At 40.2% G+C, this 15,591-nt stretch overlaps 1 protein-coding gene across 2 annotated transcripts in view; it reads right to left on the reverse strand.

Moving 5' to 3' along the window:
• Positions 1–15,591, reverse strand: part of EGFLAM (EGF like, fibronectin type III and laminin G domains) — a 73,809-nt gene that overhangs the window by 12,666 nt on the left and 45,552 nt on the right. For both annotated transcript variants that reach the window (XM_058826956.1, XM_058826955.1), the window contains exons 11-17: positions 15,021–15,121; positions 13,793–13,937; positions 11,763–11,952; positions 7,997–8,122; positions 7,010–7,253; positions 2,664–2,775; positions 587–703 (exon numbers count right to left, since the gene is read on the reverse strand). In XM_058826956.1, coding sequence (XP_058682939.1) covers positions 587–703; positions 2,664–2,775; positions 7,010–7,253; positions 7,997–8,122; positions 11,763–11,952; positions 13,793–13,937; positions 15,021–15,121 — 1,035 coding nt within the window. The remainder of the gene's footprint in view (positions 1–586; positions 704–2,663; positions 2,776–7,009; positions 7,254–7,996; positions 8,123–11,762; positions 11,953–13,792; positions 13,938–15,020; positions 15,122–15,591) is intronic.

The raw sequence follows: 15,591 nt of genomic DNA on the forward strand, positions 1-15,591 counted from the left end.
TTTACACTGAATAATTACTTTTCTGTCTCCAAGCAATTGTTAACTGTAGAAATTTTTTATTTTTTTATTAAAAACTATCATTAAAATTTTGGTTTTATTTGTTATTTTTTTACATTCATCTGATCCAATAATTCACTCTTCTAAAATTGTGAAGATTCAGGGCCAGCCTTCCAACTTTACCTGAGTTATTTAAGTACGTTTAGAACGAAAAATGTTAAGTTCAGTATGCACTTTTATTTGATTATTTACTAGGCCTGATACAAACTGCACTCATGCTCACCTGATCACATGGGAACATTATCCCTAATGCCTGCCAACAATGGAAAACATCTCCTCCATTCATGTACCCCATATAAAATTATAAGAGGGGATAGCAGTGCAGTGTGCACCTCCACCATGGTGTAAGAAGGCACTAGGTGGACTTCGCACTGCGAAATAATAATTTAACCAGTTTATGGTGAGCTCCTGAGGTGAAATCCTTGATTATTTTGAGTATTTCCAGTCAAATAAGGGCAGGTTTGCACAAAAAACATGCACTGGATGTGATGGAAATAAATGTCTGCAGTGTGTTTTTCTGGGCACACACCTTCTGGATGCTCCCACTGAAGGGTCTGAGGATCCCAGAGTTCTTCTTCACGTCATCATAATTAGGGACTCCACCAACAAATATTTCAGAGCTGCATTTAATCTGTGTAAAAGCCCCCTGCAAGAAACATAGAATAACATTTTATTAGAGTAGCTGGAACCATGCTTGTATCTTCAGATTAGCCTACATGAGTTGTCATAGCCTGTTACAGCTTATTTCAGTGCCTTTTCTTTGTACAACCAAGAGAGCCATTGTAGGACACTCTTGACTGACTTTATATTATCCCAGTCAGAAGTAGATGAAAAATGTCAAGCATTTAAAAATGGCAATACTGAAGGAAGAAAGAAAGGAAACCGACTCATCATGTTTTCTGACAGGACGTCTAGCTTTATTTGCAAAGACTTGAGGTACACTGATGTAAATCTATAACCTAATCTGTGAATTAGGTTCATAAAGCTAAAATCAGAGCAAAGTTCATGCAACAGAGACTCATTCAGTATTTCCAAATCCTAAGAGATAACCTACTGTAAGTTGTGGGGCTAAATGAAAGAAACAGTGAGTTTGCATCAATTACCAGAAGCAGCTGCTCAGGATACCTGAGATGGGAATATTCAGGGTCATGGGATAAATAGGTGTGGGGGTTCAAGCAAGGCTGGTACCCTGGCTGGAACCAGCACGGGCAGCTATCCTCAGCTGCGTGGTCCACATTCCACTGCATCAATGTGATGGATGGCAATATGGCGATTTATTGCAGGGAAACTTGACATTTTATAGCCTGGGTTCACTGTGTTACTCCCATCTGCTTACATCACACTTAGGTGCTATTGGCTAATTGCAGGGGGGCCTTGCTATCCTAACAGAGAGGGGTGGGTTACTAGCTTTCCATTACATCCCGCTATGTTCCGCAGCACAAGGCCTTAACTACAACAAATAGGAAAATATTTAGCAGCTAAAGAGAGAATAACTGTGTATTTCCGGCCCTGCAGAAGCTTCTGTGCTTTCATGGTTGGCAGCTCCCAGCCACCCTCCTCCTGGAGCACTGCACTGCAGCACTTAAGAGAAAAAAATTGGGAGTATTCACCTTAACCCATCCATCTAATGAAGTCTTGAGTGATTCAGCCAAATGTTTGTCACTCAATTTGTTTCCTGACAGACAACTGGAATTTCAATTTATTTAAATTTTTGAAGAAAAGTCAAAGCTTCGACAAAAGTTTCCCAGTTTGCCAAAAGGCCTGCTATGGGATTTTTCTGCTATGGGATCTGGGGTCTGGTTTTCTGACTGCACTCTCCACCAGGTAAAAGATATTTTCTAAGCAAGTCTAGCCTTGGGTTTTATCAAGACAGAAAATGTACCTCTTTGCATGCATTTGAGTTCTTAGAGTGAATATCCTGCTTGGTACAAGTACAATTTCACTTTATTGTAAATTTGACTCACTATGATCACTTGGTGAGTGAAGAACAAAAAAGCAAGTCATCAACTGTCTGATTACTCCATCCTGCAAATCACTTTTGCAAGAAGAAGACAAAGAAAAAATTCTCTTCAGACCTACATTTCCAGGACAATATTCAGAAAGAGGTAAAAAAAGACTGGGCACATACTTTTCAGCATGATACTTCTCCAAATTACAGCTCTCATAGTGCTCAACAGACTTAAATTCAACACAATTCAACAACAACAACAGAATCCAACAGAATTCAACAGAATTCCTAGGTTGGAAGAGACCTTCAAGATCATCAAGTCCAACCCATGTCCTAACACCACAACTAGACTATGGCACAAGAAGCACCAACAAAAGAACCTTGGGAAGATACATGAGCCAGACACAAAAATCTGAGTCCAGCTACATGTCAGGAGCAGGTACAGTCGGATTCCAGAGGGATCCCTGCCTTTACAGGTATCCTTGTCCTCAGGGGGAAGATCTTATACAAATTCCCAGCTCAGGGCTTAAGAAGATGTTTCCCTAATGAATATACTGTTTTAAGCAAGTAAGAGCTTTGAGAGCAGGGTGTGCAGTCTACCATGCAATCTCTTTACAGTCCAACAGCTGCATTCAAGACAAGTCTGTGATAAGCTCACCTCTGCCATCCCTTCCACTGGTTTCTGTTTGTCCACTTGTAGGATACCATTTTTTGCCGTGCGAGACACTCGCAATTCATGCCACTGACCCAGACTGACAGGTTCTTCACTCCTGTTTTAAGGGCAAGAAAATTTGCAAGCATGTAACACTGTGCCTTTCTGATACTCTGTAATGTTAAAAAGTCAAGTCCTCTGGGATGATTTTCTAAATAAAAATAAATATCAGTCACTGTGATTCTTCCCTTATAAGGAAGCAACAATCCTCTGTGTCCCATCATATTTCTAGAGCAAATAACAAGCACTCTAGTTTTATTTATAAATGAAACGCTATCCCCAGTACACACTTTAGCTACCTCTGTCCAGTTTTTTTGCTCAGTCACTTCTAACATGTGAAAATGAATTTTTATCTCAGCTGTACATCCTCATTTCACTAAAAGCTTCTCACTTAATGGCTGGTCTAGCCCCACATTCTTCATCTTCTTTTAAAGCAGAACTACTTTGTGTTGTCTTATCAGTTCTATTTATGCATCCTGTTACATTGACATCTACAGACACACACGTGCAGCCCGGATGCTGTACATAAAAGGGAAGTAATTAAAAAATGATCCTAATGATGTGATGAGATCTTGGCTAAGAACAATAATCCCCAGTGGTGCAAAGTATTCACCAGTCTCAAAGGAAGCATTTTTAAACAGCTCTTACAATCTTTACTTGCACAGCTATATGAATAGCAGCCTGTATGAAGGGCAAAACCACATTCCCCTTCTCAAGTTCTGTAGATCTTTGTATCTTGTTTTCAAATGTCATTTTACTACACTGGTTAAAGCATTTTATATCTAAATGAGATGTTGCAGCCTTTCCTCCAGGAGGACTGGAAACTGGTGCTCGATTTACAAGCCAAGCTGGAAAAATCAGAATTGTGTTATTTAGAACCTCTCAGACTTCCTAGCTTCAGTGAAAAAAATACACATTTCAGGGCATGAAATAATGTTTATATTTTCAGCATATTTAAATTTAAAAATAAACCCCCCCACATTTTGAAAAAAAAAAAAAAAAAGGAAAAAAATTGAAGTAGTGAGTCAAAAGTGACTCAAATGCTGATTAAAAAATCCATATAATTTTGAAATTGTGAAAATAATATTTTCTTTTTTTTTTCCCTGAACAGTCAACATCAGTTTTGCAACCTCTTTGTTGTGCTTTTTTTGATCCTTCAAATTTTCTTAAAGCTCATTTTTATCTTTTGTTATGATGTTGGCAGTATAACTTGACACTTCTGAGTGACACTTGGTCCAGAAAACCGCCATTAAAAATATCATCAAGCAATACCAGTCACTAGTCCTTCTCTTCTGTAACACCGTTTAAGGTTTAACTATCTTGGGTGAATCAATAGCTAAGGAAAGCTAATCACCTTGAAGAAGTCAATGTATGCATACAAAGGAACCAGATAGGTTTGGCTACATAGTAAGTAGCAATACAAACATTATCTCTCTGCTGCTTAGGTCATCATCATGCTAACCCCCTCTGCTTTGCTTAATAATCAGGGATTATTAAGCCTTGCAGAGTCATCCCTTCATAGCTGCAAGCTCTTTCTTCAAATAATGGGCTTTCTTCTGGTGCTTGAACACTCCTGCCTCTTCATGTGCTGTGGGGTTACTTTTCCCCATGTAAACCAAAGCTTAAAAAAGATCGCAGATCATGAAGATCTTGATCCTGTGAAAACTTGACCAAGGGAAATCCCATGGAGTTCTCCTCTGAGACATTTCAGTGCTCAGGTTCTGCATCTGGCCACCCACTCAGCATCCCTTCTCCCTGTGGAGCCCCCAGAGCACACTGTGCTGCTTCCATCCTGGTATGCATCAGGAAATCACAACCTTGACCAGCATCAGCTCTCCTACTGCTGCTGCTGACATACACAAATAAGCCTGCCTCATCCTAATTATAAAGTTATGGCTGTGTTTTGATTATATTTTATCTAACAGCCTGGTGCTCCTATGGCAGAGGTATCAGGATGATCAGACCTATACCCCTGTTATAGGGTAGGCATGAAGTAGTATGATTAAGAAAATTTAAAGTGGACATTGACCAGGCAGGCACGAAAAGCAGGGAATCTATTTGTCTTATTTAATCACTGACAGAGCTGATGACAGGGAGCAAGTTGCACATTTTATCTAGAAAAAGGAGCTAACAGGGCAGCCTGACAACTTTCAGTGAAGTCTGATGGTCTCCTGGGTTTGCCCATCACCCAGCTATCTCACCACACTCTTTTCCTCCAGTGCAGGTAGTTCAGGCAGTAGCTGGCATCCAGCTTGCTCCTCTGCTTTCCAACAGAAAGGGGCAGTTTCTACTCTACACAAGGCATATGCTTGTGGCTCTTGCCAAATTTCACAGCCCTGCATATCAGTTAAACTTTAGTACAAGGTGTTTTCAAGTGCTGCAATATTCTTGGAAGAAAAAAAAAATAAATTCTACTTTAATATTTTATGGTTGTCAGTAACAGGAATTAGAAGGCTGCAATCAGTAAAGATTGAAGGCTGTTGTAAGAAGGGCTATTCTGAGTTGGAGAAAAGGTCTCCAAAATTAGCTATTTCTGTCACTTTTCAACAAGAGAATAGAATAGGGCAAGTATGAAGTGGTTCTTCCTTTGATATATCCTCCCAGCTTCTGGCAACTTGTCATTTAGCAATTTCCTGAGTCAGAGGCTGCATCCGTACAATTGTGTTTGATCTCCCTCAATGGATCTTTCTTCAAATTTGTCCATTTTTTAAAACCTATTTATAGTTTCGGCATCTGAAACTTGCTGTGACAGTTAGTTTCCACAACTTATTTATGTACTCCTCTGGAAAAAAAAATCCAACCCAAATCCAAAGAAAAAAGTCTTATTTTCTTTGGTTCTTTATTTACTCTGCATATTGAAAAAAATACAGAATACTCATTAATCTCCATGCCACTCATTATTTAAAAACCTCTATCATACTTCCACCAAACTCTTTCTTTTCTAGGCTGAAAGGTCCTGCTGTGGAAAAGCTTTGTGGAAGATGTTTCATTTTCTCTCCTGGATGCCAAAACTACTCTTTTAATTTTGCTAATTTCTTTTGAAATAATGTGACCAGAATAGCAGCCAGTTTTCAAGACAGGGTGTATTGTGGGCTTCAGCAGAGACATTCTCCATTCTTCCATTCCTAATAATTCTCTGCATTGTACTTAGGTTTCTGTATTTGCCTCTAAACAGTTTGCTGTTGCTTCCACAGAACTATCCATGATGACTCCAGGATGTTTCTCTGTCTGACAACACTAACTGTTTTTCCACAGCTGTGCACTGTTAGGCTTGTGCATTATTTTGCACTTGCTCCCTTGAAATTTCATAACCCGTTTTGTCTACAAAACTGAATGGGTTTTTTTGCTTGAGTCCTCATTCAGTGTAAAATCAGTACATTTTCTCTAATCACAGTATAGTCAAAATTCCTGATGCTCATCCACAGGAATCATTGGTATGCAAGACTTGCACAGTGTACACATTTTCCATAAGCTTTATATAGATAATTTCTAAGTATCAGGTCAGCCTGGTCAAACTAGCAGCTTCCTGGGCCATATCCAAGACACTGAGTGCCTCTGTTCAGCCCAGTGCCTTTTCAGAAAGCCTAGGAACAGATGCCCAGTGAGCATTCAGCAACACAGGGAGAGAGAGCAGTGTTTTTGAGGCCTTTTATTTTATCTATCCTCCTAGACATTAATTTTAGGATGCAATGAGTCACTTATAGAAGGTCTTTCTGGGAATCTCGTTGACTAGGTTAAACAAAATATTTATGTTTTTGACATTGTACAAATTGCATACTAGGCTCAGGTCCCTCAAAAAACATCACTGTGAGGAAGTGGAGGGACCTGGAGGTGTATCTTCTTGTGCTACCTCCAGCCTGGCACTCCTGCTTGGAACTGGAAACCAAAAAGGATGTTGCTCACATAAGTGCCAATATTGTGAAATCCTGTGGCTAGAAAGTATACTTGTAAATATAGAAATACAGATAGAAATATATGCATAAAATACTTACAGACCCCCTAACTAGCTATGGTGCAGTGTCACAGGGGCAAGAAGGGAATTACTGTAATACCATACACAGACATTAACATCTGCAGTAAGATATAACACAAAGCTCTGAAACACAAACTGATGTAGGAAGAAAATCCTGGCCCCTTGACCACAATTTTGGTGCTTCTGTGTTTCCCTAAGCACAGGCACTAGGGACCAAGGGGCTCTCACACCTCATCATAGGCTGTGACTCTTTCCAGCCCTATCCTCCTGGATCAGCACCATGGCACTGCTGGGAAGGAAACAAAAGGTCACCATTTACCTGATAACAGCTGTTCCTGAGCCACAGTCGAACCTGAACTCCACATAGCCAGCCACCATGGTAATGGAGAGGAAGTCCTTGCTGTCTGTATCATAGCTGTACAAAAGGACACCAGTCTCTAAATCTGGACGAAATGTCAGCTCAAACTCCATGAAGGAAAGGTAGTTCTGTGGTTCCAAGGGCCAGGGTGTGCTAGCAAATGATCTTAAGGATTCGTTGAACTGAGGTATGGTCAAGGTGAGTGCTGGAAATCCAGAAATCACAAGCAGGTCACTTGAGGCTCAGACATAAAGGATTAACCCTTACCAACCAATGTCTGTTCTTTGTGTTAAGTATTTAAGCTAATAATTAGCAAAACAGCCTGTTCGCTTTTTTTTTTAATCAAAATTAAAAATATTTTTAAATCCCCCCCCATACTACTTATTCCCTTCCTTTTCCATGGATGTATCTGTACTGTAAAGCATTGTGTACCTTTTCTTTAGTGATTCATAATAGTGCCTTTTAAAGTAGTAAACATCCACACAGTGTGTGGTGGCATGAAAATTCTACAGCATAGAAAATAATGCCACATGTATTTTAGTACTTATATCTCTGATATTAGCAGGAAATTGACATTATGTCCTTTACATTTCAAAATATACAACTGACACTGGCTTCAGGAGAAAGGTGGGTATTTTTTTTTAGAATTAACGTGCAGTCATGGAGTGGTACCTTTTTTAACTTCTGAATAGGAATTTCAAGGTGCTTAGGTACAGTTAGTTTAAATAAGCAAAGAGGTTTGAAAACCACAGATTACACAGGAGCTGGATGTAGCTCCAAAGCAGTAAGGGAAGGGTTTCAGTATGTGACTTTAAAAAGATGAACTAACAAGTACTGTCTTCTGCCAGTGTAACTGTATGAGACCTCCTTGGGTGTCTCTAAGTGGAAAACACATTGTACACTAAATAACACACACAAAGAAATAGAGGCATCCCATCAACCACTTACCTTCCTCGCAATGATGACCTTTAAATCCAAGAGGACAAAGGCAAATGTAAGAATCTGCTTTGCTTGCAGTACAGGTGCCACTGTTGATGCAGGCTGCCTCATCACAGATGCCACTGCTACACTCACCTAAACACAAGAGTCAATTTATTGGAGAAGTTTGTCAAAGATTTATTTGGCTATTGATCGCTGCTACTAACCAATGCAATTTGCTCTTCTGCCTAGATTTTTTCGCAAGTCCTCAAATGGTGTGCAATTTAGACAAGGGAACTTTATTATTCATATATATTTTTTAATATCAGACCAGCAAGACACCTTATAAATAGCAAAAAGTAACAAAAATCTTAAAAGCAAAACACGATAGATGTAACTTTCAATCATTCCCTGGAGTATTTATTGTCTGGTCTTCCTGTTTTCTCATAAGATAAAAATTTCTCTAAATTGTTTACTAGCACCATGCCTTGTTTAATTTCAATTATCTTAAGTGCTTCTTTGCTCACTGTAAATTCATGCCATGCTGAGCATGGGAGATGTTAATCATCATCAACTAATCTTATTAGCCAAAATTACAACCCTCTTGTCCACACTAAAAGGGATCCATATCATCAACATATGGGCTTTTTAAGAAGCATCTCTAGTGTGCTGGCACATCAAATTAAGTAACAAGGAGGTTATTTCTTATTGCTGGATTTTAGCTGAACCTGTTGTAGAAAAAATAAATTCTCATTTACTTCTTAAAACTGACATCTGTGAAGTCAGACTATGCAACCATCAAATGTACATCTGATTGTAGTTCTTGTCGAATTTATATGCTCATTTAGTTTCTGATCAAATAACTCTCTCTTTGTCAATAGTAAGAAACTGATTGTATAAAATAAGAAAGACCAAGAAAGACTTTTGTGGTGTTCAGTGGTAAGCACAGTCTTTGGTGGGGCTTAGTTTAATAGCAAACTAAGAATTACTCATTTATTTTGAGGGACATGGAATTATCACCTCAGAGATAACAAAGGTTTCATGAGGCAGATCTGATAATAAACAGTGGGGAGTAGTTTTGCAAGTTGAGGTGATTAAGAGAAGTCTTGAAAAACTATTGCTGTATTTTTTTGTTTAAATACAGCACTCTGATTGTAAGGACAGTTTCAAGAGCAGGTCTCTACACATCTTCATTGTGGCACTGGTGTTTGTACAGTTTGAATTCCCATCCCAAAGCCAGAAAGAAAGCCACAAACAAATATGCAGATATAAATAGCTGATGTGCTGGTCTATCCCAATCACTCTGCTCTCCATGCTGGAAATCAATCTTTTCTAACTAAATCAGGGCAGAAGCAGTAATAACTCGCAGGTCACCTGGTACAACTCCCTGATAGACCAGACTTGCCCCACATTGCACATCTACAAATCTCCTGCCAGGACCAATTTTCATTGCATGGAGGGAAGGTCTGAGTACAGCAGCCATGACACAGAATTCCAGGGCTAACCTGAGGAGCACAGATAAAACATACCAGTCCCCTGGAAGGGAAAAAATACTCCTTCTTCATGGAAGGGGACAGTTACATCTGCCAAGCCCAGCCATGGGATCAAGGGTGCTGGCAGTGCCCACTGAGCTACTTTCTGGTCTGCACTGTAATGGCCACAAGTGAACCAAGGCAGGACAGCTATCTTGCTCCTCAGATCACTCATATACTCACCAATTATTGTGACACTGACAGAATAGCACTGGCCATATTTTACAGGCAAGGAAACAGAGTCAAGGCGTGTGCAAACAAGACTCTCTATGCATCAAGCGTGAAGACACAAACAGAAAACCAAGATAATGCTCATCTTTGCTGCATCTGCTCCAGTGTTAATCAATGTTGGCAGCATGTTCATACAGATCAGAGTTAAACAAAGTTTTTGAGAAAGAAAAAAGAACAAGGAAGACCACGGCAAAAGGACCAGTCATGGGACCCCCTGGTTTGAGAAACAGCTTGAACTAGAGCAGTCTTGGTATTTAAGGACAGGCTGCTCTCCCAATGTCCCAGTGACTTTTCACAGCCTTTGGGCCAGCATAGGTGACTGTGCTGAAGAGGCAAACCACAAGTGTGGTGGCTGCATGTGCTTGGCTGCAATGGCAGATGAAGAAGGAGAGAAGCTGCAGCAGGAGTCGCAGATCCTGCCATGCCCACTCCAGTCCACAAGCGGTGTCTCCTCTGTTGATCCCTCAGCTCAGGACCTGTGGCACCTCTGCTGTAGCCAGAAGAGAGAGCACAGAGTTGGATGGACCCCTCCCCACCCTCTGTGAGCCATGTAGCACAGCACTCCTGATTCATATAGTGTGCCAACAGAAAAAAACTCCAAGTGACTGATTGGGAAAAATAACTCCTAAACCCTAGCAGAGTTCACTTGCATTTTTTTTATTTTAAGTTGTACTTACATGACCTATTGTTTGCAAGTCTCTTCTGGTACAGTTTCATATAAATGTGTGCAGTCACACAAGGACAGTAAGGCTTTATCAATCAGTTTCGAGTCACACATGGCAGAGCATAGCATTTATTTTCATTGATGTTGATTGTTAATGCAGTAGTATGTGGAGCATTCATGGATGGGAATGAAGCTAGCTGCATCCCAAAAGGCAATAGAGATTAGGGCTAGAGAAGTTCAGCAGGGCTTTCATCTGTCTAAATTCCATAGATTCTCACTCTATCATGAAATTACACTCTGCTTCCAAAATCATACTCTTTGCAGCAACTGTTTCTTGAGCCAGTCTGTTCTACCCCTATACTGCACAGAAGTTTGGCCATGTTATCTAGAGGATACAGAGCAATTGTTAAGAAGTTTCTCATAAATAATTTCCTTCTTGGGATGTCAGATGCATAGATACAGAAGAGAAGAAAGATGGCTTTGTGGCTGAAGCATGGCTGGGAGAGTTTGGTGGCATGGAATCTATTTCTCACTGTTACCTCTTGCCTTCTGTCTTGCATTTACTCTTATATTATTTAGACTGGGAGATCATTAAAGCAAGGATTTTGTTGCCTTGCCTTTTTTCAAGCATCCATTAAATGGATGAAATACATTAATAAATAAGACAGGACTAGTTAATTAGCTTCCCTAGTTCTCCATCTTTTATTCTGTGAAGGGAAAATAATGCTATTATAATGCTTCATAAAGCTGCTGGAAGTATTTATTCCAAGCTATTTTTAAATCATACCATGACTCTGGATAGCAAAACAAAGAATGGTATACAGGAAAGCCTATATGCTTCAGCAGTGATTGGGTGTAACGCAGAAAGTCCTCTGTAATATCCACAGGACTGCTGTGGGTCTGAGAGATCCATGTATTACTTTGAACAAGTGCAACGATGTCTTTAGGCAAAACACATTTTGTTGGGCCCATATTTTTTCAAATGCAAGCTCAGCATACATACCATTGATTTCTGATTAAATGACTGTGTCAGTCAGGGGCATGAAGAGGTGCCCTAAGAGATGCTGGCAGAAACACTGGTGCAGTTGTAATGATATCTGCAACACAGATCTTACTGTTCACTCATGAAAATGGGTTTGCTATTTATTGTGCACAGGAAGTGTGTCCACAAAGGGCTTGCTTGCACAGTGTGAGGAGCTGTCCTGCCACAGACCCAGCAAGAGCAATGAGTAAAGGAACAGAGGAAAACCAGGACAGAAACAGAGACTGCATCTTCCATCTCTCAAAGCAGGACCATCGCTCAATTTGTTCCAATAGGATTAAAGGTAACCCCAGGTCACTGATGAAAGACCCCACACATCACACTCACCAACGTCAGCACCACTGAGAGCTTTCCCTAATGGCCAGGGTCTCATATCGATTATCTTGCCATTGATGCTGAGTGACTGGACGCAGCCCTGGAACCCGCGGTTGGTGCCGGTGGCCCTGACCAGCCAGTACACACTGGGAGCACCCCCAACATAGAAGGGAGTCTGGAACGTGATTTTGCTGTATTGGCCCTGAAAGGAGAGCAGAGCACAGCATGCTGTGTAACAGATATAACCCAGGAGAACTCATTAAGCCACAGTGGTTTACAATCAATTTTTTTTCCTCTGCAAAGAACTGTGTCAGAGAATACGTAGGTTGTTCATTGGTAATTCTTTCCTGTTAGTAATTCCCCAAATCAGTCCACCATTTGAATCAACCTTTTTCACCTGCATCCCATCATGATAACATGAACTAAAAACACAATAAAAAAGGCTAAAATTCACTGTTCTGAGGAGAAGGCGTGGTCTGTCTTTTGCTGCAATTTCTTCCTATTCTTTTGCCAAAAAATGTTTGTCTTCTAAACCCTAAGTCCTGAGGGACAGACCAATGAAGTGCTGTCTTTCAAACAGAGCCCAACAAGTGTTCAGTATTGAATAATAATTAAATTAGAAAAAGAAGGTAAAAAAAAAGAGAAAAGGCAAAAGCCAGTAAAATAACGATTTTGGCAGGGTTCTGCTTACTTTGTCATTGCTAAATGCACTGCCCATCTCTTAAACAAATCTACAGAAACCTACATATACAAGTTTACTAAAACTGCTACAGTTCACAGGAAAGAACAAAAAATATCAGAAACCAACAGAGCCATTTTGGACCACTGATCCAAACTACAGGCTACTGTGGTTAACTGAGTCAAAATTCCTTCCACAAATTGATCAAAATATGATTTTTGCCTATTACTCAACAGTTCTTTCAAAACCCCACGGACCTTTAGAGGAAAACATCCAAAATTCTCAGTTATTCAGGGCCAGTTTTTACCAACCTGTGCTTTTGACGGCACTGACCTCTAGCCTAAAATCTTTTAGGATTTTTCACCCCTGCCCTACCCTCACAGCATTTATAACAATAAATTCTACCACCATAGCCTGTATTTTGCCAGGCTAAATAAGCTGCAGTTACTGAGTCTGCAGGTGTTCACTTGCACAGTACACTGTAGAAACTGTCCATATCTCTCCTGATTCACGTCTGCCCTATGCACGGCCTCATAGCATTGGTAACAGCAACACATGCCACGCTGAAATTCTTTCCTCTGTCATTTCCAGCTGATGAGAACTCAATGTACTGCAATTTTTTTCTCTTCAGTGCCTGCACATGAAAGTGGGAGGTAATAAGACATCTGAAGCTGCTTTCTTTCAGGGCTAGGGATGGCTATCAAAGGACAGACATCTGAAACAATTCGAAATTGCTTTTTCTTCTAGTGCCTTAATTTTGTTTTCTGGCCCAGCAACAGATGAGCAAGTCAAAGAATCTTCCCATATTATATTTTATCTTGTCAGCTTTGTATGAACTTGCTGGTGTTAACATAAGTCAGGGCAGAATGTCTATCTCCATTACTATGCTTAAATCTTTTCCAGAATATGCATTTAATTACACCACTGTGCACAAATTTTGTGTGGGTATATGCATATTATACATAAATACATACTTATATACACTAAGCATCTATTTTTTATGTCTGAGGAAGCAGTGCAGCTCTCTGAGGCTTGGAAAAAAAAAAGCAATCAGGGACAGCAGCTGTACAATCTAGTAAACTTCTAACAGCCTGTATTTGACACTCAGGTAGGGTAGCAGAAGGGTGGCAGAGAATACATAGAGCACAACAGGGATTCAGCCCTGAGATATTTATCTCTGTGATTTCTAGATGACATATTTGGAAGAGTAACTTGTACTCTGATCCTAGTTCACTAAATGTTCTAACACCAATAAATGAAACTGCACCTTTTTAATCTGATCATGCTTCTGATGGCCAGAAAAGAAACTTCATCATAACTTTGAGGGGCGCCAAGACCAAGCTACAGGGGCAGGAATACCAACCTGAGATTTTCCTGTCACTGGAGCATTGTTGTCCATCCTGAGCCAGCCATTCACCCCATCTCTGAACAATGTGACACTGTGCCAGTTCCCCAGCTTGATTTTGTTTTCACTCGTTATGATTCCAACTCCAGTGCCACAGTTGAACCTGGGAGCATGTGACAGAGAGGGAAAAGTTATAATCTTATATTAACCAAATAAACAAAAGTAGATTTTAGACTCCAAATACTCTTTTTGCACTCAGGAATTTCTCTGTTCCGCACTGCATATTAGCACAGGAAAATCAGACAACAAGTCTACATCAGATCTGTTCCAAGTTTCAAACTTCACTATCATCTTTCTAATGTGGAGAAGATTTTGCATTCTCTGTCCATATCGAGTGCTCTGCTAAGCTTGCCAACAGCTGAAACTGCTTCAAGATGGAGGGTATTACAATCTGAGTTCCTGCTATCACAGTAATTTCTCCTGGGAATTTTTCTAGCTCCCTGGTGAAAGGCAGTGCTACATTAATAACTCTGCTAGTCTATTTGAAACTCAGCACTGATTGACAGGAAAGCCTCCAGGAGCTGAATGTGCACAAATGTACCATTTTCCCTGACTATAATGCAATGCAGGTGAACAGAAACACAACTAAGACACATTACCCATTTTGTTATTCCCCACTTTCAAAGGACTCACCCTCCTAAGTAAGGAGATCCTGGAAATACTCTTTCACCTGCCTCATATCTATCAGACTGCAAGAAAAACTGTCCATCTTCATTTAAAAAAACCTAAACAAGGAATCATCTAAACAAGGTATATAAGATGAAGTTCCTGTCCCCTTGCTGGCATTACATCCTTTGTTTTGCTACATTATCTGCAAGTCTTTTTCTGTGAAATAAAAACACTGACTCAATATGCCATCAATACACCATCAGCTTAGCAAATACAGTGGCTCACTGGCATTTCTGGTAATATAGCTAAGAGCCCAGACAAATGCCTTAAAGAAAACTGATCATTTTGCCTTTACACTGAGGCCTGAATAAAAGAGCTCAACAGGGCACATGTTCACAAACTAAAGAAGGAAGAGAGAGAAAAGTATTGAAGAACTCTTGAATGAAATTATACTGTCCATTTGGTGCACTGTATGGGGCAGAAGTCAAAGTCACTGGAGATATTCATCACATATAGCAGTCCCAGGAGGCAGAAATTGCCCCTTCTCTTTACATCAGATTTAGGATGGAGGTTTTACCTGAACTGGAGGCTACGTCGGATAATTGCCAGTGACATAAAATCACCACGGCCATGTTCATTTTCTCCACAGTACAGCAGCAAACCATCTTCAGATTCAGCCTGCAATCATTGCGTCAACACGAAAAATCAAAGCCTTACAATTACAGATAAAAGCAAGCAGCAGTGGGGGACTTTTCTCCAGAAAAGAGTAATCATTTTTCAGAATGAGTTTTTAACTTGCAGAATCAGAAATTGTTTGATCAGTTTTGAATCCTGCATTTGAAAAACCTAGCAAATCACTGCCTTAACAGTTAAACAACTGAAGACCATCTCTTAAAGTATGACACTATCAGACCTGAAAAAAAGCCTGGAAGTATTAAAGACTGTCAGATGTAGCCCATACAAGACTCCTGAGTAAAAAGTCTAGCAAGAATGTCCTAGCAAACCTGGTAAGTGTAGACACAACAGATTCACTGTGCACGAATACATACACCCTACTTCACACGTTCCATGAGACTGACACTCCTCAAGCCAAACAACCTGTGCTGGCAGCATTTCTCCGTATGCTGGTAGCAGCTGACACAGTGGCT

Source organism: Poecile atricapillus, chromosome Z (genome assembly GCF_030490865.1).
Source record: "Poecile atricapillus isolate bPoeAtr1 chromosome Z, bPoeAtr1.hap1, whole genome shotgun sequence".
NCBI classification, from domain to species: Eukaryota; Metazoa; Chordata; class Aves; order Passeriformes; family Paridae; genus Poecile; species Poecile atricapillus.